The following is a 26,558-nucleotide window of genomic DNA, read 5'->3' as shown; positions in this document are numbered from 1 at the left end:
CTACTGATTCCCTGTTTAGGTGTTCACCTGCTGGTTCCCTGTCTAAGTGTTCACCTGCTGATTCCCTGTCTAGGTGTTCAACTGCTGGTTCAGCTTCCTGGCTAAGTGTTTCACCTGATGGTTCCGTGTCTTGGTGTTCAACTGCTGGTTCGCTGTCTAGGTGTTCACCTGCTGGTTCCGGTTCCCAGTCTAAATGTTCACCTGCTGGTTCAGTGTCTTGGTGTTCACCTGCTGGTTCCCTGTCTAAGTGTTCACCTGCTGGTTCCGGTTCAGTGTCTAAATGTTCGCCTGCTGGTTCTCTGTCTAAGTGTTCACCTGCTGGTTCCATATGTAAGTGTTCACCTGCTGGTTCAGGTTCCCTCTTTAAGTGTTCACCTGCCAGTTCCCTGTCTAAGTGTTCACCTCCTGGTTCGCTATCTAGGTGTTCACCTGCTGGTTCCGGTTCCCTGTCTACGTGCTCACCTGCTGGTTTCCGTGTCTTGGTGTTCACCTGCTGGATCTGGTTCCTTATCTAAGTGTTTACCAGCTGGTTCCGTGTCTAGGTGTTCACCTGCTGGTTCCGGTTCCTTGTCTAAGTGTTCACCTCCTGGTCCCGTGTCTTGGCGTTCACCTGCTGGTTCCGGTTCCCTGTCTAAGTGTTCACCTCCTGGTCCCGTGTCTTGGTGTTCACCTGCTGGTTCTGGTTCCCTGTCTAAGTGTTCACCTCCTGGTTCCGTGTCTAGGTGTTCACCTGCTGGTTCCGGTTCCCTGTCTAAGTGTTCACCTCCTGGTCCCGTGTCTTGGTGTTCACCTGCTGGTCCCGGTTCCCTGTCTAAGTGTTCACCTCCTGGTCCCGTGTCTTGGTGTTCACCTGCTGGTTCTGGTTGCCTGTCTAAGTGTTCACCTCCTGGTTCCGTGTCTAGGTGTTCACCTGCTGGTTCCGGTTCCCTGTCTAAGTGTTCACCTGCTGGTTTCATGTCTAGATGTTCAGCTGCAGGCTTCGGTTCCCTGTCTAATTGTTCACCTGCTTTTTCCATGTCTTGGCGTTCACTTGCTGGTTCGCTCTCTGGGTGTTCTTCTGCTGGTTCCGTATCTAAGTGTTCAACTGCTGATTCCGGTTCCCTGTCTAAGTGTTCAACTGCTGATTCCGGTTCCCTGTCTAAGTGTTCACCTGCTGATTCCCTGTCTAGGTGTTCAACTGCTGGTTCAGCTTCCCTGGCTAAGTGTTCACCTGCTGGTTCCCTCTCTAAGTGTTCACCTGTCAGTTCCCTGTCTAAGTGTTCAACTGCTGATTCCGGTTCCCTGTCTAAGTGTTCACCTGCTGATTCCCTGTCTAAGTGTTCACCTGCTGGTTCAGCTTCCCTGTCTAAGTGTTCACCTGCTGATTCCCTGTCTAGGTGTTCAACTGCTGGTTCAGCTTCCCTGGCTAAGTGTTCACCTGCTGGTTCCCTCTCTAAGTGTTCACCTGTCAGTTCCCTGTCTAAGTGTTCAACTGCTGGTTCCCTGTCTAAGTGTTCACCTGCTGATTCCTTGTCTAAGTGTTCACCTGCTGGTTCAGCTTCCCTGGCTAAGTGTTCACCTGCTGGTTCCCTCTCTAAGTGTTCACCTGTCAGTTCCCTGTCTAAGTGTTCACCTGCTGGTTCCCTGTCTAAGTGTTCAACTGCTGATTCCCTGTCTAGGTGTTCAATTGCTGGTTCAGCTTCCCTGGCTAAGTGTTCACCTGCTGGTTCCCTCTCTAAGGGTTCACCTGTCAGTTCCCTGTCTAAGTGTTCACCTGCTGGTTCCCTGTCTAAGTGTTCACCTGCCGGTTCAGGTTCCCTCTCTAAGTGTTCAACTGCTGGTTCCGTGTCTTGGTGTTCACCTGCTGGTTCCCTGTCTAAGTGTTCACCTCCTGGTCCCGTGTCTAGGTGTCCACTTGCCGGTTCCCTGCCTAGGCGTCCATCCACTGTAATTGTTTCCGCGTCTGGGTGTTCACTACCCCATGGCGCTGAGCAGGCCTCGCCTGCGTTCGTCTCGCGACCGACGCCGGCGCTCGGCTCCGACCGCTCGCTCCACGCCGGCGCCGCCGCCGCCTCCTCCTCCTCCTCCCGTCCCCCTGCCTCCTCCTCCCGTCCCCCCGCCTCCTCCTCCTCCTCCCGTCCCCCCGCCTCCTCCACCGTGCCCCCCGAACGCTCCCCGTCGCCGGGACCTCCGTGGCGGCCGCCCTCCGGCGGCGGACTCGCGTCCGAAGCGGGCTCCTGCCGCCCGTTGCTGTCGTAGTCGCAGATCACGATGCTGATCTGCTCTCCGGCCGAGCAATGCGGCTCTTTCGATCTTTCCGCCTCCGCTCCGGGAACGGCATCATCGTCCTTCCCAACCGACTCCTCCGTCGCCGATGCCGCCGCGGTCGGCTCCGGCGCCGGCACCGGCGTCGCCGTCGCCGCGGCCGCCCCGGCACGGACGAGCTCTCCGCCGAGTTGCGCCGACGCTTTGCCTTTGCCGTGCGTCTTCACGTGGAGGCAGACGGCGGCGTCCTTCGCGGGCGAGTGCAGCTTGATGATGCAGACGGCCACCTCGCCCGACTCTTCCTCCTGCTTGCCGCCGGCCCCCCCTACCGCCGCCGGCTCCGACGGGACCCCCGCGTCCTGCGCCGCGCTCTCCGGCCCGCGCCGGTTGCTCCGCTGCCGGTCTGAGCGGCGGAACGGCTTCCAGGCCGAGTGCGGCGGCGGCGGCGCCGGAGCCGGAGCCGTCGCCGCGCCGCCGCCCCCCGCCGCCTCCCCCTCCCCCCCGTGCCCGCCGCCCTCCGCGTTCGTCAGCAGCTTGGCCGTGCAGCCGTCGCCGCCGGACTCCGCGGCGCGGGACGAGCGCCGGCCCGTGCTGCGCTGGCTCAGGGTGCGACAGAACGAGTTCCACAGCGACAGGGCGTCGTCGCGTCTCACGGGTCGCGACCCCGGCGCCTCCTCCTCCTCCGTCTGCGTTCCAGCTTCCGTGGTGTTTTGCCGCCGCCGCCGCCCCGGCACGCCGCTCCTCGTCGGCCCCTCGCCGGCGCCCGCCGCCGCCGGCGTCGACCCCGGCGGCGACGGCGCCGTTGCTGTCGCCATCCCCGCGTCGAGCAACGACTCCGGCTCCTCCTGCCGCCTCGGCCGCCCCCTCCGCGCGCAGCCGGGCCACAGCCGGAGGAGGAGGTGGTGGCGGCGGTGGCGGCGCGGGTCCGCCACGTCGGCCGAGCCGGCTTTGGTCAGCTCCATCTTGTCGTCTTCACCAGGGCCGAGGCCACACCTCTTCGACGTCCTCCTCCTCCGTGCCGTCGCCGCCGAAGCCGCCGCCGCAGCCGCGAGCCGCAGGCAGCCGCACGAGAACCGCGCGGCGCCCCCCTCGTCGTCGTCGTCGTCGTTCTCGCCGCCGCCGCCGCCGTCGTCGCCGCTCGCGTCCGCCCCTCCGGCCGCCGCGTCGCCCGCACCGTCCGCCCCCCGCCGCGACGAGCCTCTCCTCGCCGGCTGCGGCTGCTGCGGCGCGGACGAGGACTGCCGGCTCACGGACGCGCGCCCGGATTTCTCGAGGCTGTACACGAGGGACGCCTGCTTCAGGATGGCCTGCGACGTGGCCGCCGGGGATGACGCGACCGATGAGGAGGACGACGACGACGAGGAGGAGGAGGAAGAGGAGGACGTCAACGGCGACGACGAGACGCACACGCCGGACTCGCGTGACGCCTGCTTTGAGCACGAGGGCGGCGGCGGCGGCGGCGGCGGCGCCGCCGCGGGAGACAGAGCGGTGGGGACGGCCGCTGCCGGCGAGGCCACGGCGGCCATGGAGGAGGAGGAGGCGGCCGAGGGCGACCTCCTCCTCCTGTCCAGCGACAGCTCCATTCACTACGGCCACACGCATGGGAGGGGAGGGAGGAAGGGTGGCGATGAAGAAGGGGTGGGGGGGGGGCACGTCAGGGCACGTGTCGGTGGCGGCCGCGCCAGTGACCGCGACCCGGCGGCAGTGGCACGAGACGAAGACAAAGTCGACACGGGGATGGCGTTCGCATCGACGCTGGAGAAGCCGTTGCCGCCGGCGCCTCTTTATCGCCGGCCACCCAAAGCAGAGCCGCCCCGAGGGTACACGGTGAATCGGGGCGACCGCCCCGGGCCCCGCGTTTTGGGGGGGCCCCGCGCTTCGCCGTTACGGCTCCCCCCCCCCCCCCCACACGGCGTTGTGTGGTTTTGCCCCAGGCCCCGAACCCACCGCTGTGGACGGCCCTGACCCACCGCCGGATCGAGCAGTGGCCAAGCGGCGTCAGAGACCGGCGCCGAGGGAGTGCCGGCGAAGGCGCCGGTGTTCTGCGATCTTGGGCGCTCGTGGCCAAGTCCCCCGGGGCGTCGCCCGGCCCTCGCCACGCCTCGCACGCTGCTGTGAATGACCGCCGCCAGCTAAGCCGGCGGTGTTCGCCAACCCGCGCCGGCTCGGTCAAACAACCCCCCCTGCGCGACCCGCACGGGGTGGCGAGGCCCTCGTCCAGCAGCGGAGAGACAAAGGGTGACGGGGGAGGGGGGGGGGGCAGTGCGGCGTCCTTTACGGAGGGGCACGGCGCCCGTGATCGAGCAGCGAGAGTTTGTTTTGTACAAAAAGAAAGATCGCCGTGCAACTGACGCAGGCTGCGAGAGACATGTGACGCCGAGTACGCGCACGGAAACAAAAGACAAAGATTCTCCCCCCCCCGCCCCCCAGCCATACAGCCACGCAGATAGTCAAGGCAAGGGCTGCATGTGTGCGTGTGTGGATTCCGTTGGGGGAGCGGTGGCGCGGCGGTTAGCACGCTGCGTGCGCTACGAACCCGGCCACCCGAGTTCGATTCCCCCTCAGGGCCAACACCAGTGACGGTTGTCCTGGGCCTCCCCTAGGTTGACACAGCGTTAAATGAGTGCCTGGTACGGCGTGTAAACATCGGGAGACAGAGATAATCAGGCGTGGTGCTGGCCACCTACGCCCTCACGTACCATTGCGACCTTCATAGGTGCTCGCTAACAGCACTTGCCCCAGCAGTCGGAACGAGATACACGAGGAGGGAGGGAGGATTCCCTGGGGTTGGTGTTGCCTCTGTGTGCACTTGGAGGTCACGTGGCATCTACAGACATAGCCCGCACACATCCCGCAAGAAGACATGCAACACCCCCCCCACCCCCCCTCGTGTCAGTGTGTCACGCACACAAAGACAAAGATCCCCCGTATAGACTTTAACGGACTGTTGGGGCAATGGAGTGGTGTTGCCGGCACCACGCCAGACCGTCTTTGTCTCTCTCGTGATGATGTGTTTTTTACACACCGCACCAGGTACTCATTTGAGGTTCGGTCGACCCGGACCGGTTCAGATTCGTGTCACTGGTGTTGGGGGGCTGTGAGTGGGAATCGAATTCGGTTTGCCGGGTTCACAGTGCAGCAAAGACAAAGATCCTCCATATAGCCTCAACAGACTCTTGGGACAAGTGCTGTTAGCAAACATCTACGAAGGCCAACAAGACACACAAGGGCGTGGGTGGCAAGCATCTCGCCCGGCCACCTTTGTCTCCCGAGTGGCGATATTTACGTATCGCACCAGGTACTCATTTGAGCCTGAACCGGTTAGCTGTGAGCGGGAATCGAACTCGGGTAGCCGGGTTCGAAGCACAGCAAGCGCTCACACACATGAGCGCTCACACACATGTAAGTCTACATCCCTAATGTAGACTTACTAACTTACTAACAGTACATCCCTAATGAAGACTTACTAACATTACAACCCTAATGAAGACTTACTAACTTACTAACATTACATCCCTAATGAAGACTTACTAACTTACTAACATTACAACCCTAATGTAGATTTACTAACTTAATAACATTACAACCCTAATGAAGACTCTTACTAACTTACTAACATTACAACCCTAATGAAGACTTACTAACTTACTAACATTACATCCCTAATGTAGACTTACTAACTTAATAACATTACATCCCTAATGAAGACTCTTACTACCCTACTAACATTACATTCCTAATGATGACTTACTAACTTACTAACATTACATCCCTAATGTAGACTTACTAACTTACCAACATTACATCCCTAATGAAGACTCTTACTAACTTATCAACATTACATCCCTAACCCCGTAAAAGGCAATTAGCATTACCGTTAAGCTATTTATTTTATATTTTAATATATATCACACGCACGCACGCATAGCTGCCAACCCACACGGTTTATTTCCAAGTCTTGTCCAGGGAAATTGAGTTTTCAGATCCTCACAGTGAACAGCCGGGCAGAAAAAGGAATTTCTCTTTGCTTTTCTCCCTTGTGATGGGACTTTTCAGGATGTGCATTTAGATTTATGAGGGGCAGTGGGTGACCAATAGGGTCTGAGTTGGTCTGTAATAAGGTAGGACACTGATAAGGGGTTTGCAGGCACGTTACTATTCACTACACTACTAAAAACTACGCTACAATACACTACTATACTACAATAAAATACACTGCTATAAACTATACTACTTTACACTATACTACTATAAACTACACTATACACTACACTACTATACACTACTATAAACTACACTACTATAAACGACACTATACACTACACTACTATAAACTATACTACTATACACTATACTACTATAAACTACGCTACAATACACTACTATACACTATACTACTATAAAGTCCACTACTATAAACTACACTACTATAAACTATACTATACACTACACTATAAACTATACTACTATACACTACACTACTATAAACTACTATACACTACACTATACATTATACTACTATACACTACACTACTATAAACTGCACTACTATACACTACACTACTATAAACTACACTACTATATACTACACTACTATACACTACACTATACATTATACTACTATACACTACACTACTATAAACTACACTACTATACACTACACTACTATAAACTACACTACTATATACTACACTATACATTATACACTACTATAAACTACACTACTATACACTACACTATACATTATACTACTACCTTACTACAGACCAATTCAGACCTCACTGGTCACCCCGTGCCCCCTTATAAATCTCAACGTTCATCCTACAAAGTCCCATCACAAGGGAGAAACACAAACAGACACAAATTATATATTTGTGTGCCCGTATTGAAACGGCTGTACGCTGTATGGACCTGAAAACTCAATTTCCCTGTACAAGAATACGTCGTGAACCCTAGGGGTTGACACGGTATGCATCCTCCTTCAAGCATAGCATATTGTGGCCACACATCAACCATCATCGAGCCAACTCCGGTCATCCTCGCAACAGCAGCAGCAGCAGGGGCTTCTGGCTCGGCCGTCGAACAAAGAAGACGTTGGTCACCGCCTCATCGCGCGGCGCTTTCAGAAGCGCTTCTGCGGCCGTCTGGAACGCTCTGCCTCCCGATATTGGGGAGCCACTGAGAGCTGCGCACTTTTAAATCGTCGTCACCGTCTAGATTGACAAACTCATTCGTTTAGAACAGTTGTTGTGTGTGTGTCTAGTTTGTCGTACTTCCACCGCACCTCCGATTAGCACGGTTGGCTACGTACGGTGCAAAAGAAATTCAACACATTCTTTGGTTCTTTCCGTAAAGTCACGTAGGTATAAAATCCTCCCTAATCTCTCTCTCTCCCTAATCTCCCCCATTAACACAAATGAGGTGCTTGCGTCCGGGGGTGGAATTCCTTTCCAGCTCAGACCCCGCTTGCTTGCCCATCACCACATATATAGCCTCTTGTTGTAGCTGCTCTCTCGCTAGTTTTTTCCGCCTGAGGACGACCGCTTTGTGTTGTGATCGAAACGTCGTCGGTGATTTTTATTTTATTTCTACCTACCTACGTGATGACTTTACCGACAAAAAAACAAAGAGTGTGGATTCCTGCAGTCACGAAAGCTTCAAATCAAAATTCAACACACATCACTGCATCGCGTGCTTTCAAGGTGCCCTTCTGCGGCCGTCTGGAACGCTCTGCCTCCCGATATCAGGAAGCCACTGAGAGCTACGATTTAAAACTAATTTTTTTAGAACATCTTTTTGCGCGGGGTTTGTCGTACTTCCACCGCACCTCCGATTAGCACGGTTGGCTACGTACGGTGCGAAAGAAGTTCAACACACACACGCACACCAACGTACTCTAATCCCAGACAGGAGGCACAGGCGGAGTCCGCATTTTTGCTGTGAAATCTCCTGGCGAGCCGGGGGGGGGGGGCTCACGGGAATCTCCTCGACGCCCACGGGAGTTCCTCGACATCTGCCCGGTGATCGACCAACACTCGCCGCTGCCTCCACATGCGCCGATCATCAGCTGCCTGAGATGGTTGTGGAGGGGAGGGAGGTGTTGTGTGTGGTGTGTGTGGGGGGGTGTGAGATCAGAGCAAAGCCGGCCACTTTGTGCTCGCGAGTGGTGACCTATCCCCCGGCGTGAGTGACGCCGGACATCAAAAACTCCCGAAGCGCAACGGGCGAAGGTCAGCGGAGCTCCGTTGGGTAACCCGCACCACGCTCACCCCACGGAGCTCACCGCTCACCACCCCCCCCCCATCGCTCACCACCGCTACCCATTCCGCGTGGACACCACAGCCACTTTAAACATTTGAGATGCGCACAAAGCGGACCGTCGTCGGCCCCGTTGCTCGGCTATGTCGTCACAACACAAGTTGTACTGCACCGCGTTTCCCAACGTCTATGCTCCCCCCCCCCCACCGAGCATGCCTTTTTGCCAGCCCGCTCCGCAGACGCAGCCCACGTGGTGAAACGATTTGTCGAGCAAGGCCCTAAAAACACGAGGCTCATTTCATCCAGCAGTGGAGGTTGTGCGACTGACGGGGTGGTTTGAATGTGCACACGTCGATTTAAAAAGCACGTGGCGATGTCGCAACCTGTCGATGGTGTGGAGGAGACGATACCCACCGGCGAGACACAGCAGCAGCAGCGTCTTACTCTTGTTGGCGTGAATGCCAAGGCGGACGAGGTTATAAATATAATAAACAAATTATGTCGGTGGTGATGATGATGCTGATGCTGCGTTGGCGGTGACACACGAGCAGAGACGGCGACGATAACGCGTTCGTGAGTAATAACATCGTGGCCTTGAAATGTGTGCATATGTGACAGGCGACGTTTCGGGTAATGGCCCGAATTCAGAGCACATTCATTAATGTGTTTAAAAAAATAAACCCTTAACAGTGGCCTTAACGTAAAAATAATATATAATTTAACACGTAGGCGTTTGCAACCAATATTATTATTATTAGTGATATATGCATAAAACATAACAGGCGACGTTTTGGGTAATACCCATCTTCGTAGCACGTACAATAGCAATGTTGTGCTATGGAGGGTCATTGCCCGAATCGTCGGCCGTTATATATTTTTAATTCGAGGCCACACACACACGCAGTGCTCGTATCGCAGCCCGTTGCGTGTTGTTGTTGCTGTTAAATGATCGCACGTCAACAAGTGTGAGTGTACACACACACCGTATTTCACGAGACCTCACCACCACCACCACCCATCATCATCATCCACCACAGCAGCCTCTCGTGTCCCGTCGCAGCGCCGGCCTCGTGCGCCCGCCTCGCCCCAGCGTCGACCGCCGCGCGTTCTCGACGGTCGCGAATGATGACGGGCGGGGAGGGGGGGGGCACCAACAACAGCCGAGAGAGACGCGCGCCCCGTTTACCTTCTGTGAGAGGAGCAGGAGAGCGGGCAGGGGGGGTAATGTGGAAGATGCTTTGCCTTGCTCAGCAGCTCGACACGGCGGCTGCCCACACCAGACGGTCTCGCGTGACAACTCGCTGGGCCACCACCCTCCTCTCTCTCTCTCTCTGCCAGCTTCCCCGACCACCTCGATTTGTGTTGCCTCGTCGGCTCGAGCAGCACCCCCCTCTTCCCGTTCGGTTTGCGCCCACGGTGATGATGCCCGCTGACGACGACTACCGGCTGGTAGCCACTTCGCTGCTGGTAGCTGCCAGGGATAACGCAGGGGACTGTCCCGTCTGTCACCGGCTAGTCACGCTCGCCCGTCTCCATCGTACGCGCTCAACGGGGGCTTGCCACTTGCTGCCGCCACCGGCGATCGTCAGATCGTCCACGCGGCCGGCCGGCCTTTGGGGATTTCGAAAAAAATGAAACGCTGCCGTCTTGTATACAAGCCCGACTTACACTCGGCTGGGTCCGTCTCCCGGCAGGTAAATTCGTGTGACAGCAGCTGGCGCAGGTAAATTCGCCGACGGACGCTTGGGCTATCAAAGCAAGCGACCAACAGACCTCGCTGCGTTCCCCGCGACTCGCCGGCCCTAACGCTGCCACCGTGCTTCTGAACCGCTGGCCGACTCGGCCATCATCAATCTTTCCCGGCCCGAACCTGCCCACTGCCACGATCTTCCTTCACGCCGTCTCTGGCCGTCAGCCAGCGTCCCCACCACCACCGCCGCCGCCGCCTCTCTCGGTGGCCGCTGACCGTCACAATCCCTCGGTGTTGGCCGCAAATCGCCGGCAGCCAAAAGCTTGGCCCTCCCCCCTCCCCCCCCCGTCACAAATCGTCCGCCGCCACTTGACCCGACAGCCGTGAGCTCTGTTGCTGCTGCTGCTGCTGACGACGACGACGTTGGCCTCGACTGCCACCAACCTGGACGATGCCTGGCGGTCGCTATCCGGTCCCCCGACTGCCACCCAAGCTGTATTATTATTATAGCAGGCTACCACATTCAACGGGGAGAGAGAGAATCCCCGTGCCCGTCTGTCAACCAGCCATCAGCAGCTGCCACGACCTGGCCGTGTTGTACGGCAGCAGCCATCGGATCTCCCTTCCTATCTCTCTCCCGATCTCGCACACCCACACACACTGTGCGCACGCCTCTCAGCGGATGTTTCGTGGACGCTACGACACCACCACCACCACCATCATCACAACCGCGCAGGAGCTGGCTACATCGTACACGGACGGGCTGCAATGAACAAAGCGGATCGCACGCCGGGCCAGACCCTGCCAGGGGGGGGGGGGGGCAGGGGGGGGGGCTTGGCTGGGGCTGTTCGCAGCAAACGGACGAGGGGGGGGGTGGGGATAGGGAGGGGAGAGAGAGGATCAATCCGGCACCTTCGCTGCACGGCAAACAGCAGCAGCAGCTGCTGCGGCTGCATCAGCGTCTCCACGCTGCCAGTGGTGACGACGACGACGACGGGGCGACAGCGACGCCTGCGCGATGCCGCGGAGTCGTCGGAAGGAAACGGAGAATAATGCGGGCGGACAAGAGGAGGGCGGACGGCGGGGGGACATCGTCTCGCTCTCTCCCTCTTGCCCGTGGCGCGCTCATCCCCGTGTTGTGAAGCGGCCAACGCGGGGCAAACCACAGCCCCGATGGGGGCGGTGGTGGTGGAGGTGGTGGAAAAGGAACTGCGCTACGAACCCGGCAACGCAGTTTGATTCGCGCTCAATGTCCAACGCCAGTGACGATTATCTGACCCCTGATCATGGGCCTTCCCTAGGTCGACTCGGCCTCAAATGAGTACCCGGCGCGCTGTGTAAACATCGCCACTGGGGAGACCGGTCGTGGTGCTGGCCACCCTCGTGTGCCGTGCCCGCCTTCATAGGTGCTCGCTAACCAGCACTTGCCCCGACAGTCTGTTTAGGCTGTACGGGGAATCTTTGTCTTTGGTGTCTATGAAATTGAGGCACAACGGTTCGCGAGCGTCTCCATGACGAGCGGAGCTATATGGCAAAGCGTAATCCTTTAACACAAATATAAAGCCCCTCCGCCCATATAGCATCAATAGACTGTTAGGGCAAGTGCTGTTAACGAGCACCTATGAAGGCCGGCATTGCACACGAGGTGGTGGGTGGTTAGCACCGCGCACACATGTCAATGCAGGGTGAGACCAACCACCCGTGTTATATAGACACCCCGTGCTATAACACATGATGTTGACATGACACGGACGTGTGTTGCTGCTCAGGCTTGGGAGGTGTGGGATTTATCGGCGTAAGGCACTTCCACTAAAGTACCAGCTATGCCTATCCATAACAATCCTATATTATTGTATCCTGTACCCTATATTCCTATAGTACTGTGAACAGGTGTGCAAACAACCTGTTCATAGAATGGATTGTGGCCCAGCCAAAATAATTCCCGGAAGGCGGTTTCGTTTCGGCCGAAATGAAGCACCGTGCGTGACGAACACAAACTCAACATCCGTCAACATAACACGGCCCTTAAAGCGGAAACCTTAAACTGAACTACTTTATTTTACCAGGTAAAGCTCACCGAGCTATGTATAGCGCTTTATCAGAGGCGACCTGGCCACAAATGATAGCTCAACAAAGTGGCTTATCATGTAGAAATTATAGCAGTCACATAATTTAAACGCGTTTGTAAAATGTGGAGAGTAATACCGGATGACCCGGATAAAAATCCACACGACCAGGCGAGGGCGATAACATCTCGCCACCACGATAGGCGACGTTTCGGGCAATGGCTCATCATAGCAGAAAATCGCAACGCAGATCTCAGTGCAACCGACTTAGACGTTGAGTTTTCACGAACATATGAAGGTGTACCCTCGTGGTAGTGCCTTACACCAAAAATCCCAACTCCAAGCCAGCCCCAGCATCCTTCTGGCAAAATAACGAGTATGTAATTAACCCCCAGGGCGTAAAACTCGGTGTGGTTGACAATGTATCTACATATTTTGTACTAATCTATCATTTAGGCTAATTACGCAACAAAAACAATACAAGCTAGAGATCTTAAATCGGAATACAGCCACGGATCGTGACAATGGGATTGCGCGTGGATTGCTACATTAACGATCCACGTGCATACGGTACTACTTTACACATGTTCTTCATTTAAAACTAGGCAAGGGCTCACCGAGACATGTCACTTTTGCTACATACGTCCAAATTATAATGTGTTCCAGTGAAAGCTGATCAAACATAATATTGATTTCTTTATCGATTTAAAAAAAAAAATCTGACCGGGTCTCCAGATTTGTTTGAAAGAATGATCGTGCATTGGGACGTTTTGACAGCGCCATAAAAAAACGTTTGGAGAGTAAACCAGAGCACAAGAGACAGTGCGGCAGATGCCACCGTTGAATTTTCTTTGCTCCGGAGGTCTCCAGAGTTGCGAAATGTTGGGCCACCCAATCAGCCGTGGCCTGACAAGGTAGCCGTGTGTGCGCTTGCAAACAGCGACATGTGCCGTCCCTGTTAAACAGCGGCAAATTGAAAGCAAGCAAATCCGCCTGTGCGCGACATCTCACAAGGGGCGCGACTTCACTTCGATTTAAACTTTTTATTGAGCTGGCAGTATTTTGTGGCTCTTTAAAGAAACCAGCGTAAGGCTCATTTAAGCGTGAACAGCAAAACTCGCAAATCCCGCACGACCTCCCACCACAAACAACTTTGCCGCCTGCATATGCTTTTGTGTTTCCCATTGTGAACAGTAGATAATAGTGAGGTGGTGAGGAGATGTGGTCTCCCTTCGCCTAGTACGCAGGAAGTGCGCGAGTTCGATCCCGGACCCTGACGATGCCTGGTCGCTCTCCCCCCCCCCCGTGGCGGTCACGTGGATTGTTCTCCGGTTTTCCTCCGGTGTTTCCCTCCACATTTTAGAAACATGCATTGATATTATTTGGCTGCAACTGTAACTTCCCACACATTATGATAGAAGCTACTTCACGTGTTGGCGAGGTCACCTCTGAAAAAGCGCTCATAGCTCAGTGGGCTTTTTACCTGGTCAATGAAATAGTTGTTTATTTTGTTTGTTACACAGGTGATGACAACACCAAGACAGGTAATTTATTTAAGCGCCTAGCACGAAGTTGCAAGGCAACAAAGTTGAATAACAATCAACACAAAGTGATTACAGGGGTCCTTTATCCTAACCCCACATATCATAAATGTATCTCAATTACAACGCAGGTCGCCACCGTGCATGTTGTGAATGTATTCAAGTATCTGTGTAGTGCTATTTTATACCGTTACTAAATCACAACAGATGTGCTTAAAGTTCCACGTCACATCTTTCGGCATATTGCGTCTTGTTTAACGTGTTCCCATAAATCTGCCGTTTCAAAACAAGACGGCTGTAAAAATGCACGGTGGAAATGCCGATTTTAAATTGAAGCAAGCAAAGCCGTGACAACAATGGCACCAAACACATAAGTTAAGCAGATTTAGCCAATAGCTTTAAAAAGGGACAATTTTTTTAACATTTTCCCCGAGCTGTAACATTTCCCCACTTTTTAGTTTTAATGAGATTTTCTCATCCTACCGTTTTTTTTTTTAGACCTCACAAATTGTATTCCTCGAACCAAGAACAAACACACCGGTTCATCGCCACCCTCCACTCTGCCACCTCGAAGAGGAACATTTATTGGGTCGCGTGTGTTTTTGTGAGCAAGTGGGACCACGGCACCAGCACGGCACGTTCACGCAGCGCACAGAGAAACCTGACGAGAGAGGGGAGGGGGGGAAAAAACGTCAGAGTTAAACACCGACATTCATTACACACTTCATATAAACCAAACTATTTTTGACACGTAGGCTTTCGCGACCGATATTATTTGTAAGAAAGGTTTTTTTTTGTGGTTATATCGCGCAAATATAAACTATTCTGGGAAAAATCGCCCGATGATGCTGGATGTTATTACCAGCGAAACGTCACTCAAATTGTAAAGGTTGTGTATTTACTCTCCACCACACCGGTTGGTTGAAGTAGTAACTAATTGGAACGTTTTGTGTATGCGAAAAACCTTACTGGTTGGCTGTGTCGGGTGGTGGCGGGTTAACGACACATTTATTATCAATAAACTATTTTTATTTTACCAGTTAAGACCCACTGAGCTAAATAGATCTTTTTCAGAAGCGACCTGGCCATAAATGATAGCTCAACAAAGTGGCTTATCATGAGGAAATTTATAGCAGCCAAATACTCCAGAGACATGTTTCTAAATGTGGAGGAAAAAAACGGAGGCGCTGGAGAAAAATCCACACGACCATGGGGAAAACATGCAAAACTCGAAATATACAGGCATCGTCAGGGTCAGAATCCAACCCACGACCTCTTGTATACCAAGCGAAGGAGTTAACATCTCGTCAGAGCGGCTGAAAAAAAACACGAAATTCCATGCGTTTGCAGCTACTTATAAACCAAGTGCAGTTTTTCTGTGTTGGGGTTCTGCGTTGAACGTAAAAAAAATAATTCTCCTCTCGATCTTTTACCATGCGCAGCTGCAGGCATCTGTTACAACTCCTGCAGACGCCTCGTGCAGCCCCCCCAAGCAGGAAAACATGTGCTTGGCACCCGGCACGCGCGTATGTTTAACAGAAAAATAAAGTTGGCAGGGGGAGGGGTGTGGTAACAGGAGCAGCAGTTCGTGACAGTAACCTTAGAAGAGTCCGTCGATTTTCCCCGTGGCCACGTCGATGTCGATGTCATAGAAGCACGGCCTTGTGGGTAGCCCTGGCATGGTCATCATCTGAACAAGAGAAAAACTAGCTACGTCTAAGAACATTGCCGCCCACCGCCTGAACACAGACGAGGTAACCTCCCCCCCCGTGCGAATGTCGCTGGGTTTACAGGAACACCTCCGATTAGCACGTTTGGAAACACATATGGTGACAAAGGTCAGCGTACATACATACAAGAGGAATGATGACTAGTGGAAATGTTAGCGTGATAAAAATGCCCCCCCGCCCCTCGATTTATTCAGTTGAGGCGAGCAGCTTGCCTTCTTTCAAAACAGAAATGCCTTTTTTTAACGGGCCCATCAGCTAATTGTAGCGTACACTTTAATATAAACTGATGTTGTATATTACGTGTTTTTTCAGTGAGGCACTGATCAGACCAGTCTGTGATTGGATTGGATTTGTCACACGGACCTCATATCCCCGTGCCATTCATGAAACTGTGTTCTAAATGCATATATAGCAAGCACATTTAAAATACGTACCCATATGTAATCATCCTATCAACTTTGGATTTTTTTTAACCAAATTTAATTCCCCCCCCCCACCCCCCCCTAAAAAAAACAACTTTATTTTGAAATCATGTTAACACTGATAATGTAACGAATTGTAAATGTTTAAGCTCATGAATTACGAGCTCATGATACACTTAACATTATGCACATGATAATCTAGATTCACTAATTCTGCGAATTATTCGCGAGCATACAGGCCAACGCAGAGGTCACGAACCGATGACCAGTGGGCCGGGTAAGGCCTGTCACTTCATTTCATAACGGCCCATGGCCACACAAGGCCTACCACATCGATATGGCCCAAAAACGATATTCATCCATCACCGCAAACACCTTAAGCTGCACGAATAAAGTACCAGAGGGGAATATTTTCAACCTAACACACATCACTCTGTTCGCATTATGGCGTTCTCTGGTCTGACACTGGTGAGACTAGGCCCTAAAGAAGGCTGAAGGCCGTTTCTGGTGGAGGCCAATCAGTTTCAAAGACAACGCATATATTATCAGAACATGTTTGTTTGCATATTCACCAGAAGTACGTGTGTTGATGCAGATTTGATTCCTTGCCAAAAGGTATCTATATGGCGTTTGAACATCTTAACACCTCCTGTTTTATTGCCAGAAAGGGTCAAATCTATTCTTATGTTTTCATAAAGGGCAATAGGCCCTTGATGTGATTGATCGAGGCGTGCGTTCATGTGTAGTTGCCTTCAAAAGGTGCTCGCTAACCAGCAAATGCCCCAAAATTCTGTTCAGGCTATACGGGGTGGGGGGGGGATCTTAGTCTTTGTGCGCTCACCGTGCCGACGAGCGGGTAGAGGAAGCCGGCCCCAACGCTGGCACGCACGTCACGAATGGGCAGCACGAACCCCTTGGGGACGCCCTTCAGCTCGGGCTGATGAGACAGCGACAGATGCGTCTTGGCCATGCAGATGGGCAGTCCGGCAAAGCCCTGGGGAAACACAAAAACGAAGATCACTCGTGTAGCCTTAACAGACTTGTAGCGGCAAGTGCTGTTAGAGTAGTGCCTGCGAAGGTCGGCACAGCGCACGAGGGGGTGCGTGGCCAACACCACGGCCGGCGGCCTTTGTCTCCCCGGGTGGCGATGTTCACACACCGCTACACCAGGTACTCATTTCAGGCTGAGTCGACCGAAGGGATGCCCAGGACCGGTTCAGATAATCGTCACCGTTGTTCTCTGTGAGGGGGAATCGAACGCTGGTTGCCGGGTTCATAGTGCAGGGAACTAACCGCTCCACTACCGCTATACTACCGCACACACAGACAAGAAGACACGAACATATTAAAAACAGGGAAGAAAAATCATCCATATGCATGGGCTCTATGATGGTTACCAATGGGCGTTTGCCATTGGAACTATTTAACGAGCAATAATATCGTTAGGCTTCAAGCAGCGCAACAAGATAACGTCACACTGCGGGTGATGTGTGACGTCGCAAGATGACAGACAGACAGCCGAAGGAAAAGAAACCTGGACTTGAACAAGCAGGGGAATTGGCAATGCAGCCAGATATGAATTGCCTGTCTCACTGTACACATTAACACATGCACATGCTAGCCCACGAGCTGTACCCACAGAACACATGCACATGCTAGCCCACGAGCTGTACCCACAGTACACATGCACGCTAACCCACCAGCTGTGCACGCAGTGCACATTGCACCACCAGCTGTACACACGGTGAACATGCACCACCAGCTGTACACACGGTGAACATGCACCACCAGCTGTACACACGGTGAACATGCACCACCAGCTGTACACACGGTGAACATGCACCACCAGCTGTACACACGGTGAACATGCACCACCAGCTGTACATACAGTACACATGCACCACGATCTGTACACACGGTGAACATGCACCACCAGCTGTACACGGTACACATGCACCACCAGCTGTACACACGGTGAACATGCACCACCAGCTGTGCACACGGTGAACATGCACCACCATCTGTACACACGGTGAACATGCACCACCAGCTGTACACACGGTGAACATGCACCACTAGCTGTACACAAGGTGAACATGCACCACCATCTGTACACACGGTGAACATGCACCACCAGCTGTACACACGGTGAACATGCACCACCAGCTGTACACACGGTGAACATGCACCACCAGCTGTACACACGGTGAACATGCACCACCAGCTGTACACACGGTGAACATGCACCACCAGCTGTACACAAGGTGAACATGCACCACCAGCTGTACACACGGTGAACATGCACCACCAGCTGTACACACGGTGAACATGCACCACCAGCTGTACACACGGTGAACATGCACCACCAGCTGTACACACGGTGAACATGCACCACTAGCTGTACACAAGGTGAACATGCACCACCAGCTGTACACACGGTGAACATGCACCACCAGCTGTACACACGGTGAACATGCACCACCAGCTGTGCACACGGTACACATGCACCACCAGCTGTGCACACGGTGAACATGCACCACCAGCTGTACACACGGTGAACATGCACCACCAGCTGTACACACGGTGAACATGCACCACCAGCTGTACACACGGTGAACATGCACCACCAGCTGTACACACGGTGAACATGCACCACCAGCTGTACACACGGTGAACATGCACCACCAGCTGTACACATGGTGAACATGCACCACCAGCTGTACACACGGTACACATGCACCACCAGCTGTACACACGGTACACATGCACCACCAGCTGTACACACGGTACACATGCACCACCAGCTGTACACACTGTGAACATGCACCACCAGCTGTACACACTGTGAACATGCACCACCAGCTGTACACACGGTGAACATGCACCACTAGCTGTACACAAGGTGAACATGCACCACCAGCTGTACACACGGTGAACATGCACCACCAGCTGTACACACGGTGAACACGCACCACCAGCTGTACACACGGTGAACATGCACCACCAGCTGTACACACGGTGAACATGCACCACCAGCTGTACACACGGTACACATGCACCACCAGCTGTACACACGGTGAACATGCACCACCAGCTGTACACACGGTACACATGCACCACCAGCTGTACACACGGTGATCATGCACCACCAGCTGTACATACGGTACACATGCACCACCAGCTGTACACACGGTGAACATGCACCACCAGCTGTACACACGGTGAACATGCACCACCAGCTGTACACACGGTGAACATGCACCACTAGCTGTACACAAGGTGAACATGCACCACCAGCTGTACACACGGTGAACATGCACCACCAGCTGTACACACGGTGAACATGCACCACCAGCTGTACACATGGTGAACATGCACCACCAGCTGTACACACGATGAACACGCACCACCAGCTGTACACACGGTGAACATGCACCACCAGCTGTACACACGGTGAACATGCACCACCAGCTGTACACACGGTACACATGCACGCTAGCCATACCCTACCTGCTTAGTGTAGAGCTCGATCTTCCGGCGAGCCTCCTCCGAGAGGCAGATGTCGTCTGCGCCGTACACCTTCTGTGCGATGACGCGGATCTTCTCCTCCACGGGCAGCTGCACCAGGCCAGACCCCAACACGCGCTCAATGGGCTCTACCTCGGGAAATTAACTTCCAATTCCGATTCTGCTCAAGTTCACGGAAGTCTCCAGCGCTGTGCTGGAGACGAGGTTTGGCGGATCGCATCGAGATTTGTGCAACTTGCCATCTCCCCGGATTGCGGGAAACGCGAGCGGCGTTTACGGAGTCGGTCCGTGCGCTGGTACCGCGGCGCGCGGGCGGGACCTTACCTGCACGTCGTAGAGGAAGCTGGGGGCGGGCAACGACTGCTGGGCGGCCTGCCGCACGGCCTCGGCGAGCGCCCTGCCTCCCTTGCCGCCCTCGGCCCAGTGGGTGCAGCGCACCACGTCGGAGGCGCCGGCCGCCAGCGCTAACTCCCGCACGACGTTCAGCTCCGCGTCCGTATCAGTGCTGCGATCGCACGTTTCCGACGACAACACCATGCCAAGACCGCGCCCGCTAAAGCGTCATCACTGCCATCGCTGCCAAAGGGGGTCCCACGGTGGCGAAATGTTAACTACCTCGCCTGGTATGCAGGAGGTCGTGGGTTTGATTCCAACCCTGATGCCTGCTGTATATTTGGAGTTTGCATGTCTCTATCCTTGTGGTCGCGCAGATTTTTCTCCTAGGTCCTCCGGTTTTTCCCTCCACATTTAGAATCAACATGCATTTAGACTATTTGTCTACTATAAATTTTCACGTAATAAGCCACTTCGTTGAGCAATAATTTGTGGCCAGGTTCCTTCTGAAAAAGGGCTAGACAGCACAGTGAGCCCTATTTGCTAAAATATAAATAGTTTAGTTAGTGAAGCTAGTTGTAATTACTGGCGAAACGTCATACTCCGTTTGTAAATGTTGTAGCTTGGCTCTCCAACACACCGGTGTGCTGTACTAGTGACGAATTGGCCACGTTCTGTTTACGTGACAACCCTTACTAGTTGGCTGTGTCGGGTGGTGGCGGGTTTTAACGACACATTTATATATTTACGCGATCTAACCCAAACACCTTTATTATGGATTATAGTTTATTTTTGCAATATGAAGTTTAATTTTACAAATTGGATCACTTACTGCCAATGAAGAATGTATGATTCTTACAGATTTATGACGCAGGCAACCCTAAGGCAACATTGTTGAGTGTCAAAAAGACTCAGTCAGCTTCTTTCTGTATATAATGTATTTGCATTAAATTGCCCAGTTTTGCTTTCAAAACGTTCAGCAAGCTGCCAGTTTAGAACAAATAATTGAAATACGTTTTTAAGTTGCTACTGGCATCATGTGCCGAGAATCACGTGTTTTTACAGTCTGCGCTTTGATACAATCCTTCAGGAATAGCTTAGCTACACATATCACATATTCAAAAAAGCTAGTTAGTTAATCAACACAATAAGCACAACTTTATCCTGATCACAAGCAGCATCCGTTTTTTTTGCCAGTAGATATTATAATTGTTATCCATCATACAATACCCAAATAACGCTTCGTCCAATAACGGACACTGATTGAAAAAGACAATAAAGGGGAGTTAGGTATAAGTAATGTTCAGGATTATTTTTTTGCTCATGAGCATCACCTGTAAAAGTACATTCTAGCAAAGGTTAGGAGATGTCTCTTACGTGAACATGTTGACAGCGACGACGACGGGCACACCAAACAGACGAATAATCTCAATGTGCTTGTTAAGGTTGCAACAGCCATTCTTAACCAGCTCTAAATTCTGTTGGGGAAGAAAAAATCAAACTTTAAATTACAATACAAGTCATATTACAAAGCACATCATGTTGCAGATGCACAAGTCTGATATAAGCAACTGAAGTTTACATTGCACTGGTGGAGGAGGGGGAGGGCTACGGGGCAACTTCTGATATGAAAAAGCCACATTCATGTAAAGAACCTTTCAAATAAAAATGTAAGCTCTTTGTCGATGCAGTGCTCAATGAAGGAGTGTCACATGCCACGATGGTCATGGATGTTGTTTGACCGTACTTCACCACGCTGGTTGTTCGACCAGTTCAGTTATCACTTGCCACTTAGGTTTAGGCATGGCAGGGAACTGGTCCTGACCACCCCTAAAGATCTCTTCAGGAATCTAAATAGTCTTTACTCCCTTCTTGAATAGGAGTTATAACAAGTGACCCCTTGAACCGGACTCGCACCAATTCTACAACTGCATACACCGTTCTGTACTCAAGCCCCAGGCCACTGAGTGCACAGCGCCACCACTTCACCATCAACGCCTATAAAAATGCTCAAGGTGACATGTTCCGCTTTGTCTTGGCTGATCTTTACAACGCCCGGCTCTCCTGCGACTCTGCAAAGGCTCCCCCCACCCCTCACCCGCGCTCACCTCCTTGGTGTACTCCTCAGGCAGGGGCTGGCCAGCAGTCACAGTTGGGCCTCCGCCGTGCATCTTGAGGGCCCGCACGGTGACCACCAGCACCGCGGCGTCGGGGTAGAGGCCCGACAGGCGGCACTTGATGTTGAAGAATTTCTCCATTCCGATGTCGGACCCAAAGCCAGCCTCCGTCACTGAGATGTACACATCACCGATCGCCGTTCAACATTCATTCATAGCCATTTGGAATGGTGTCGCTGCTTTCCTCCTACGCCTTCAGTGTGCAACTAAGGAGTTTATAGTCATATCGCATTGTAATGTACAGTATGGGGGCTCTGTGCGAGTCTGTGAGTCTCTATATGCAAATCTCTGGGTCCGAGTCTATGTGAGTCTCCGTAAATCTCCGTAAGTGGAGCTGTTCAATTTGCGATGCCAGTGAAGTGCTATCCATCACACACACACCAGATTATTTTGTATAGTATAGGCCTCCGTGCGAGTCTATGAGTATTAATGTTCATCTCTGCGAGCCTCCTCCATAAGTGGATATTAGGAGTCACCCAATTGTGACTGCGGCGAAATGCAACCCATATTTCACATCACCGATTACTGCCAAACGTGTGTAGAGGAGTAGTGGAATGACGTCATGTCATCTGACGAGTGGGATGACGTGGTGTGATGCCAACATGTCGTCGAGGCAGCGGGGTCATTAAGGGGGACCCCGGGACGAGGGCGGGGTCACCGTGGGGAGAGTGAGGTGGTCGCCATAGGGGAGTCAGATTGAGGGGAACCAGAGCCTGCGTGGAAGACATCCCATCCGCCGCCGAAGAAGGGCTAGAGATGCAGAGGTCTCGCCTCGTCGCCGGGCGGTGATGGGCGAACCCCCGCCCAGGGCAGACGAGGTGCTAGACATAGGGGAAGCTGTACCGGGGCGTAGATAGCTGAGGGATGTCCGCGTAAAGGACAGAGTACTGACGTGCGCCATGACGCGTGTAAGCGTCATGTGACTACACAACACATGTGCTTCTGCAGGAGGTACAAATACAATACATCTGGACGACCCCAGAAGCCAAAGAATGGCTTTCCAAAACCAACATAATGACCAGAATTTGAATTTGACTTTCTGATGGTGAGTTGGGTGCTCGTGCGACATACACATTTGTAAAATCTGTGAATTAGTCACAGCCCCTAAGAAAATGTCATCAACGGAGTAAGGGTTCATTCTAAAAAAAAGGGACCTATGACCTACGGGAATAGCGGCGAGCTTTGGTGAGCTTTGATGACCTTGGTCTATAAAAACCTTAAAGAAAAAAAACACACGACGCAACTTTACTGGGAACTGTGCGCCAGCTGGTGCCTAGCTTGTGAGGGAGAGAAAAACTGGGGTGCGTACCGACAAAGCCCTGCTCTCCCACCAGCTTGAGGGCGATCTTGTCGGCCAGCACCGAGGAGTTGCCGTGGGCGATGTTGGCAAAGGGCCCCGCGTGAACGAACACCGGGCTTCCCTGCGAACACCAGGCCACGGACGCACATGCGTCGTCGGACAAGAGACGCAACCCCACACAAAAAAAACAGTTCTTGCGAATACGCACCTAGCCTGTGTGCCCAGAGCGGTCTTGTACAACTGCCAGTCGTAGCGGTCAGTTAACCCATAGCACCTGTGGCGGGTAGGGGGGGGGGGGGGAGTCTGCTCCCGTGACCTCCTGGCAGCAAGCCTTTGACACTTCACGTGGCCTTTAAATTGCACCTTAGAACCTGGCACAAGTGCTGCGGTGACATCACCGTCATTTTAGGGTGAATGGCGGCTGTTGTTGTCGTTGTTGTCTGTGACAAGTCTAAAGCTTCTCGAATGAGACATGGTCAAAAGCACCACTGCGGCAGTCTAGTGATCCTCAACGGGCACAGAGCATCCGATCATGATGTCAACATGTTTTTTTCTCACCAACAAAGCTTCAAACTCGTGTCGGGCACGATTAAGAGACTCAAAGTAGCCAACGCGTCAAAAAGTCGAGCGACGCTCGTTTTCTCGTACTGCATCTTCGTTTAAACAAGAAGCGACAGGCGAGCCATCGCCAATAGTCCCATTAGAGGAGTGCTGCGAATGCCGTATTCCGGCAAAGTGGGGGCCTCACCTCCAGTGTCTGCATGAGGTTGGGTTTGATGGCCTCCTTCATGAGCACCGTGAGGGCCCCGCTCACGCCCTGCAACAAAGACAGGCACGCATGGCACAAAGTTCAAGACACCTCCGATTAGCACGGTTGGCTACGTACGGTGCAAAACAAGTTCAACATAAATTTTAAGCTACCACATATCTGGCAGGCTGAGCCACGGCACATGGCCAGCTAGCAGCACGTCTTGCCATGAATACTGATATTGTATAGATTGTACATTGTATCGTGAAAACGCACATCATCTTGCGTCGTGAAAACTTTTTATCGTATAAATTTACATTGCATCGTGAAAACGTACATCATGTTATATCGTGAAATTTAAACATCGCATAAACTTACACTGTATTGTGAAAACGCACATTATGTTGTAGCACGACATTTTATTTCATATAAACTTACATTGTATTGTGAAAACGTACATCATGTCATCTCGTGAAATTTGACATCGTATCCGTTTTAAAATCAGACTGCGGCTCCCCTACGTACCAGGTCCTCTGCGGTGACGGGCTCCCCCCCGATGCGGCTCGTCGCCACCACCATGCGGGCCAGACGCTCGCGCATGTCGCCCAGGCTGGTGGCGAGAGCCAGGATCGCCATGATCTCACTCGACACCGCGATGTCGAACTGGGTCTGCGGCAGGAGCGGAAGACGCGCATAAAAGGACACGAGCTGTTAACTCCCTCGCCTAGTATGCAGGATGTCGTGAGTTCAATCCCGACCCTGCCGTCTGTATATTTGATGTTTGCATGTTCTCCCCGTGGTCAGATGGATTTTTCTCCAGGTCCACCGGTTTTTCCCTTTACATTTACAAACATGCGTTTGGAGTATGTGGCTGCTGTACATTTCCACACGATAAGCCACTTCACCGAGCTATAATTTGTGGCTAGGTCGCTTCTGAAAAATAGCTATATAGCTCAGTGGGCCTTACCTGGTAAAATAGTTTAGTTTACAGTTTTAGTTAGGCTGAAAGAGCCACACCCAGCAGCCTAGGAAAACGAAGCTGTGGTCGACAAACCGTTAGCAAGGCAATAACGTTGCTTTAAGCTCGTACATACGTACGTACCTCCCGAACCATCCCATTCTCTGTCGGAGCCTTTCCAATTGTGATCTTGCGCAGAAAGCGATCATTGGTGTCCATCACTAAAAAAAAAACATACTTATAGTAAAGATTGTACTACGATCCAGAGATTATAAACTCATACTCTTTGATTTTATTCGGTAAAGTCACGTAGGTAAAATAAAATAAAATATTAAATCACGACGTTTCTGAGGCAACACAAGCTTTCGTCTTCAGTTGGAACAATCACAGTAGAAAATCTGTGTCAAGTACACAGCTCTGAGACGATCGGGTTTATATATAGGTTAAAGCGGGGGGAGGAGCCAGAAAGGAAACGTGGGTGGGTGGGAGGGCTTACCCACCCACGGGGCGGCTCAACTCGGCCCTCCCACCCACCCACCCACGTTTCCTTTCTGGCTCCTCCCCCCCCCTTAACCTATATATGAACCCGATCGTCTCAAAGCTGTGTACTTGACGCAGATTTTCTACTGTGATTGTTCCACCTGAAGACGGAAGCTTGTGTTGCCTCCGAAACGTCGTTATTTAATTGGTTCTTTTATTTTATTTGACCTTCGTGACTTTACCGAATAAAACCAAAGAGTATGAATCCTTGCAGTCACGAAAGCTTCAAATCTAGAATTATAAACCCACTTAGCAAGAAGAAATATGTTAAACTAAAGCTATCAAATGTCCGAGGTTGGCTGGGACAGTCCCGGGTTTCAGAAAGGCTATCCCGGTGTTCTAAAGCGTTTTACAAGGTCAGAATGTAGTCCTGCTTCACATTTGTACAGCTCCACGCTCGACTCATTATCCCACCACGTGTCCTTGTGTTGAGCCTCTGAGAAATGTGGTAGCTTTATGTTAAACGCATCTACGATTTAAACTTCATAGAGATGTTACCAAAATTTCTACAGTATTTTTAGTATGCTCATAATTTCACATTTTTAGTATGAAATAAATGTAATAAAAACATTCAACCATTATTCATTGCAATAATTGTTCACCAAATTAGCATGGTATGTTAAACTACAATTAAACAACTATAAATATATTATTGTGCAAAATCATAACACTAAGATGTGGAGTGGCAATCAAAAATACATTTACATAAGATGTTGAGGCAGCATCACTAACTGCACTAACAGAAGTTTCCAACCCTTTACTGCACCATATTCTCTGGATTATATGACCCTTCCAAAAGCTAGACACACCCAAAATGTGTGTCGAGTGTCAAAAGCTGGGCACTAATCTGGTCACACACACACACGTAGGTACAGGATAATAAGACGCGCCACCAATTTTTGCATTCAAATTCACGGGGGGAGGTGGGGGATAAACAATTCTCATAATCTGGATAATACGGGGTACACTTTGTGATGCCATCTCGTCCGATCTTTGTTACTGCTGTATTTTGTTCAGTAATCG

At 52.1% G+C, this 26,558-nt stretch overlaps 2 protein-coding genes across 5 annotated transcripts in view; both read right to left on the bottom strand.

Moving 5' to 3' along the window:
* Positions 1 to 102: 102 nt before the first annotated feature.
* Positions 103 to 13,174, bottom strand: LOC142905415 (uncharacterized). Of its 3 annotated transcripts, XM_076052010.1 has the most exons (3): positions 9,689 to 11,020; positions 1,613 to 3,830; positions 103 to 1,558 (listed from the first exon to the last, which is right to left on the bottom strand). In XM_076052010.1, the coding sequence occupies exons 2-3, from the start codon at positions 3,825 to 3,827 to the stop codon at positions 459 to 461; spliced, it is 3,315 nt and encodes a 1,104-aa protein (XP_075908125.1). In that variant the 5' UTR covers positions 3,828 to 3,830; positions 9,689 to 11,020; the 3' UTR covers positions 103 to 458. The 3 variants fall into 3 exon arrangements, with proteins under 3 accessions (XP_075908125.1, XP_075908124.1, XP_075908123.1); XM_076052009.1 differs by lacking the exon at positions 9,689 to 11,020 and adding an exon at positions 11,105 to 13,174 and having other exon boundaries at positions 103 to 3,830; XM_076052008.1 differs by having other exon boundaries at positions 103 to 3,830.
* Positions 13,175 to 13,286: 112 nt separating this feature from the next.
* Positions 13,287 to 26,558, bottom strand: part of MTHFD1 (methylenetetrahydrofolate dehydrogenase, cyclohydrolase and formyltetrahydrofolate synthetase 1) — a 37,270-nt gene continuing 23,998 nt past the window's right edge. For both annotated transcript variants that reach the window (XM_032974422.2, XM_076052011.1), the window contains exons 17-27: positions 25,140 to 25,216; positions 24,563 to 24,706; positions 24,038 to 24,106; positions 23,299 to 23,410; positions 21,921 to 22,102; positions 21,190 to 21,290; positions 19,804 to 19,984; positions 19,462 to 19,569; positions 16,793 to 16,945; positions 15,399 to 15,489; positions 13,287 to 14,460 (exon numbers count right to left, since the gene is read on the bottom strand). In XM_032974422.2, coding sequence (XP_032830313.1) covers positions 15,400 to 15,489; positions 16,793 to 16,945; positions 19,462 to 19,569; positions 19,804 to 19,984; positions 21,190 to 21,290; positions 21,921 to 22,102; positions 23,299 to 23,410; positions 24,038 to 24,106; positions 24,563 to 24,706; positions 25,140 to 25,216 — 1,217 coding nt within the window. In that variant the 3' untranslated portion in view covers positions 13,287 to 14,460; position 15,399. The remainder of the gene's footprint in view (positions 14,461 to 15,398; positions 15,490 to 16,792; positions 16,946 to 19,461; positions 19,570 to 19,803; positions 19,985 to 21,189; positions 21,291 to 21,920; positions 22,103 to 23,298; positions 23,411 to 24,037; positions 24,107 to 24,562; positions 24,707 to 25,139; positions 25,217 to 26,558) is intronic.

This window comes from Petromyzon marinus, chromosome 53 (genome assembly GCF_048934315.1).
Source record: "Petromyzon marinus isolate PM22_M1 ecotype Great Lakes invasive population chromosome 53, UKy_Petmar_22M1.pri1.0, whole genome shotgun sequence".
Classification (NCBI taxonomy): domain Eukaryota; kingdom Metazoa; phylum Chordata; class Hyperoartia; order Petromyzontiformes; family Petromyzontidae; genus Petromyzon; species Petromyzon marinus.
This window is presented reverse-complemented; position numbering and strand designations above follow the sequence as displayed.

Excerpts from the sequence above, each read along its gene's own strand:
- LOC142905415 (XM_076052009.1), bottom strand. The coding sequence starts at position 3,827 with ATGGAGCTGTCGCTGGACAGGAGGAGGAGGTCGCCCTCGGCCGCCTCC.